Below are 5446 nucleotides of genomic sequence, written 5' to 3'. Positions count from 1 at the left end.
CGTAGAAGCTGCCGCCGCTGCTGCCGCCACCAGCTCCGGCCTCCTCGCCACTTGGGCCCCAGTTCAGGTCCGCCTGGGAGATGGGGAGGTACCAGTGAGTTGGAGAGGATACCCCTTATAAACAGTGAGGACGCAACCCCAGAGCACAGCTCTCCCGTGGCCCTGGCAACGGTCCACCTCTTTTCTTAGCTGTCAACGTCCTCATCTCTCCAAGGCCAGCTTCTGGAGAAGATCCACCCTTGTGTTGCTATGGAAGAAATCTGGGTCCCAACATGGTCTTGACCTCTCTCCAAAAGCCAAGGGAACCTGGACTCAACTTTGTTCTCTGGAAGCCCCAACTCATGCATTCAGCCCCCCTAAGGCTCTGCTTCCTAAGGAGGCAGTTACTTCTCAGCAACCAGCTGAAGCCAGAGCCCCTCCCTCAAAGCCCTTCACCTCCTGGTTGCTAAGGTGGATGGCTACTCCCTAGCAATGGCGCCTGGCAGACACAAGGATGCCAGCTCCTCTCCAGAGCGCTCTCCTGGCCCCTTTTAGAGATCAGACCTCCACGGCCCCAGCAGCCAGGTGTGGAGACCCTTGGCCAGGTGGGGTTCCATGAAGCCTCAGGCCTCATCGCACCTCGTGTCTAGGTCTCGCCCTTGAAAGGTTCGCCTCTTCCTCTTCCTAACTTCAGTTGCCAACACCTTGCGGGGTCACACTCCTCAGAGGCCTGACCTCATCCTTCGCCCTAGCAACAGGGCCTTGAGAAGTCAGGCAGAACCAAAGTTCTTAGCAGCCAGCCACTCCCCTGAAACTTTGCAGAAGCTGGGCTTCCTAAGAAGGTATCTCTCCAGACCTGGGGCCTGGAGAGGTCTGTCTTAAACCCTAACAATGCCCAAGACCACAGCAGCTCATCCCCAGAGCCTACTCGGTCTCCACTCACACCCAAAAGCTTAGTAATCACAGTAGGTGCACACCCAGCAAGACCTGTAGGGAACACTGCAGAACGCAATGTTCTGCCAGGCTGGCCGGCATGGGAAGGTCCCAGGCCCTGTCTGAAGACCTCTCTGGGTATGTGAGACACACACCAGCCCAGGATCCAGGGTTGGCTAAGGCGGGGTTGGATCATGGCATGAAGTTGGGAGTGTGCACTCTCTCTCTCTTTCTCTGAAGAAATAAATCAACTATTGGGACCAGCAGTTAGCGTAATGGCTATGTTGCTGGACTCCCACGTAGTTAACCGCAGTTCGAGTCCCAGACCCGGTGGCTTAAACTCACGCCAAGTGCGTGTGTGTGCATGCCCAAGATCCTGAGAGGAGAATGGAGGAGAAGGGATTGCGGTGTAGCCATCCCCCCAGGGGGTGATTTCTCTCTTTCTGTCTCTCTCTGTCTGTCTAGCGAGCGCAGGCACTCTATAGCAAAAAACTCTCCAAACAAAAAAAAAGAAAGAAAGAAAGAAAGAAAGAAACTATTAACAAATAAATAAATAAGACCAGTACAAGTCAAGCCCTCGGCAGACTTTCTTCTCAGAGATGAGATCCCTCAGGGCCAGCAAGTGGCTTGGTGGTTAAGGGTGCTGGACTCTCACTTGGCCGAATGAGGTTCGAGTTTTGGACCTGGGATGGCTTGCTTTCTTACATTCCCTCTCTCTCTCTGACTCTGTTCCTCTCTGGTCAAATTAAAATAAATAAATAAATAAATAAAGTTAAAAATAAAAATATTTTTTTGGGGGGGAGGTTTTTGCTATAGGGCGCATGCGCTCACCAGACAGACAGACAGAGACAGAGACAGAAAGCGAGAAATCACCCCCCAGGGGGAATGGTTACGCTGCAATCCCTTCTCCTCCATTCTCCTCTCAGGATCTTGGGCAGGCACGCACACACACCCGGCGTGAGTTTTAAGCCACCAGGTCCGGATGCGAACCGCGGTCGACTACGTGGGAATCCAGCGACATAGCCATTACGCTAACCGCTGGTCCTCCCAAAAAATAAAATTTTCTAAAAAAAAAAGAAAAAAAGATGAGATCCCTCCACTCTCCCAGTTTACTGCAGGAGGAACACCCCCTAAACACCCACACGACACTTACTGAGTGCCCACAGCATCATTTACTGTACTGGACACCAACCCAGGCAGACCTAAAGAAGCCTCGGGGGAACCAGCAGTTAGCGTAATGGCTATGTCGCTGGACCCCCACGTAGTCAACCGCGGTTCGCGTCCCGGACCCGGTGGCTTAAAACTCACGCCGAGCGCGTGTGCGTGCGTGCCCAAGATCCCGGGAGGAGAATGGAGGAGAAGGGATTGCGGCGTGACCATCCCCCCCTGGGGGGTGATTTCTCGCTTTCTGTCTCTATGTCTCTCTCTGTCTGTCTGGCGAGCGTAAGTGCCCTATAGTGAAGAAAAAAAAAAAAACTCTCAAAAAAAGAAGCCTCGGGACAGCCCCTCTCCATCGCAGTAACATCCGCAGCACCTGGTGGGGCCTAGACATGGTGAGTGCTCAAGAAATTACTGTGAGGGTCAGCCGCATAGGCTAGTGGTCAAGGGAACCACAGCCCACATGGCTGACCACACAATTTGAATCTTGGTCCCAGTGGCTTAAAAAGCACACAGGACACGTGCATGCGTGCCCCAAATCCTGACAGGATGGAAGAATGGTGGAGAAGGGATTGTGGTGTGACCAAACCCCACAGGGGTGTTTTCTACCCAACCCCGTGTCTCTCTCTCTCTCTCTGGCAAGCATGCATGCCCTATGGTAATCACCAAAAGAAATGATTATTTCATAAATAATGAAAACCACCAGGTCCTTAATTCAGACATTCTATAGCCAAGCCTCAGCCCCCTGAGGGATCAGAACCCTCCACACTCCATTAGCTACAAGGCTTGGTGTGGCTGCAATGGGAGGAGCCGGAAACATGGCAGGCCCGTCCCACAGTCACATCAGTAATCGGCAATGAGCCGCACCAGGCAGATCTGGGGACAACCCGAGCTCCCATCCTAGACTGGAGCCGATGGCCTTGGTCTTTCTTTTTGCCTTTCTTCAGCATCGCCAGAGGCGAGAGGCGCATGTGTGCACATGCGAGAGAGAAAAGGAGACAGAGGAAGCACCCCCAACAGGCCCTGGTCAGGCTGCAATCCTTTTTCCTCCCACCTGTCAGGATCCTGTGCACACCCACGCATGCCCAGTGGAATTTTCAAGACCATGGCGCCAGGACTTGAGTCCTGACTGAGGATCGGATTCACGTGGGACGGGGCTTCCTCTTCGCCGCACCTACGCACTGCACCATGGGGCAGACCTCCGTGGTGTTTCCTGCTGCACAGGGACTGACACTCTGACATAAGTGGCCTCGGCTGGCCTCGTAGGTCCTGAGAGCCAGACACCTGAGCCGCCTGCCATGTGGTTTACGGACACGCTTGGTGTGTAGCTGGAACTCACCCAGAACTTGACCAGGAAGAAGGCATGCGGAGGCCCGCGATCATACAGCTCCCGCAGACCACCCTTTTTCTCCGGAAATTTGTCGTAGATCTGCCGGACGTCCACACTCTCGAGGGGAGGTGCTCCAGGGCTGGGGCAGTGCTGGCTGATGTGCACGAACAGGTGCCTCTGGTACTGAGCAGGGTCGGCCGAGGGTGAGTAGTGGGAAGTGAGCTGGACCCCTGCCCGCCACTGCCCAAGCCGATGCCACACATCCGCTCCCACGACTCCCGCTAGCTACTGCACAGTGCCCAGGAGTCTCACCCCAGGGGCTGTCCTCATCCCCTCTGCCCCTGCCCTCCCGCAACCCCTCAGGGCCCAACTCTTCCTGTCCCCACTGCCCCAGCCCCAGCTCAGGTCTCCTCCCCTCACCCCATCCCTCCCCTGCTCCCGCTGCCTCCAACCTCTCCTCTCCACTCCAGACTGCTCTCCCCTACTCACAGTTCCCCCCTGGCTACTCGGCACCCGCAGGACAAAGCCCACAGCCCTCGACCTGGCCCGCTGTACAATGGATGGAGGAATGGGAGGACGGACGGATGGGACCCACATGGCCCACACCCAGGACTCCCCACCTGTCCCCACTCTCGTAACTTGTCATGACTTCCGTACCCTGACAACCCCCCTCATTTCCTCCCCGACACCAGTGCTCCCTCCACCTTTCAAGGCCCGTCCATGCAAATCTGCTTCTTCCTGGAAGCCTGGGATCACAATCAGATGGGACCTCTCTACCTCAACCTATTTCCCTCAGGAGAAAGCCTGGGCCCCTTGGCTTGCCAAAGGCAGCACCCCTGGAGCCAGCACCCGCTCACCTAGCTGCAGCCTCGCCAACTCCGCCATCTTCTAGTGTTTGTTTTCCTGAAAACGTGATGCTCTGCCCGCCTCAGTGCCTGGGACATCCATTCTACACCGGGCAGACTCCTGTGTGACTCGCAAAGCCCAGCTCACCTGTCATCGTCTCAGGGAGCCCTCGCTGACTTCCCAGGCAGAATGGCTTCGCTGTATACCCACCCCAGACTAAACTCGAAACTCAGTGGACATCTATGGGAAGGCCTACAACGTGCGCTCCCAGGGCTCCAAGACAAAGCCCTGACCTCGCGGAGTTCACGGTCTAATCGGCGCGTGGATAATGTGATGTGTACTCGGGGCTGGAAGGTGGTGTGGTGGTTAAAGATGCTGGACTCCCACATGGCTGACCATGGTTCAAGTCTCAGACTTGGCGGCTTGCTTTCTCACTTCCTCTCTGTCTCTCTCTGTCTTTCTCTGGTCAAACTGAAACAATAATAATACTAATAAATAAAGTAATTTTTTAGAAAATGTGATGTGTACTATGGAATATAGGTAAGGGTCAAAAGTGACAGCAACTGGTGTTTTAGAAGGCCTATTTGGAAGACAATTGAGCAAAAGCCTAAATAAGTGGAGAGAGTGAGTCGTGGGGCTCTCTGGGGAAACACTCCAGGCAGCAAGGACTCGGGGGCCAAGGCCCTAAGGGAGGAGTGGACCTAGCATGCCCGGAGTGGAGTGAGTGAGAGTGGGAGGGCAGGAGGTGAGGGCAGAGCAGGACCCAGAGTCCAAAAGGGCTTTAGCTTTTCCTTCCAGTGGGTTAGGAGGGTTTGAACCTAATCTGATTTGGCTTTCACCAGGACCTCCCTATATAGTGATTGGTGTTTTGATTGGAGTTAGTGTAGCATGGCAGAGACTTCTGTGTGCTCACAAACCTCCGTTCCTTTACCCAGCGCTAAACTACATTTCCCAGGCCCCTTTGCAGTTAGATGTACCCACATGACCACGTTGCAGCCAATGAGATGTGAACAGACCTGACAGTCCCCGCATCCAAGCCAGATCCATAAACCCCCCTGCAGAAGCTGACTCTCTCCCTTCCTCCATCTGCTGGCCAGATGCAAAGAACCCACCGGCAGATTCTGAAGGCCTAGAAAATGGCAGAGCCACAAAATGGAAGGAGCCTGGATACCCAGGTCGCTGTGGGGGCAGTCTCCTGCT

At 54.8% G+C, this 5446-nt stretch overlaps 1 protein-coding gene across 1 annotated transcript in view; it reads right to left on the bottom strand.

Annotated features, from left to right (window-relative positions):
* LOC102499110 (transcriptional enhancer factor TEF-4) overlaps positions 1 to 5446 on the bottom strand; it is a gene marked incomplete at its 3' end in the record, with an annotated part of 17819 nt that continues 12373 nt past the window's right edge. The window contains 2 exon segments of the mRNA XM_014592284.1: positions 1 to 73; positions 3410 to 3583. Of these exon segments, the coding sequence (XP_014447770.1) occupies positions 1 to 73; positions 3410 to 3583 (247 nt within the window).

This window comes from Tupaia chinensis, unplaced genomic scaffold, assembly GCF_000334495.1.
Source record: "Tupaia chinensis unplaced genomic scaffold, TupChi_1.0 Scaffold000673_1, whole genome shotgun sequence".
NCBI lineage: Eukaryota > Metazoa > Chordata > Mammalia > Scandentia > Tupaiidae > Tupaia > Tupaia belangeri.
This window is presented reverse-complemented; position numbering and strand designations above follow the sequence as displayed.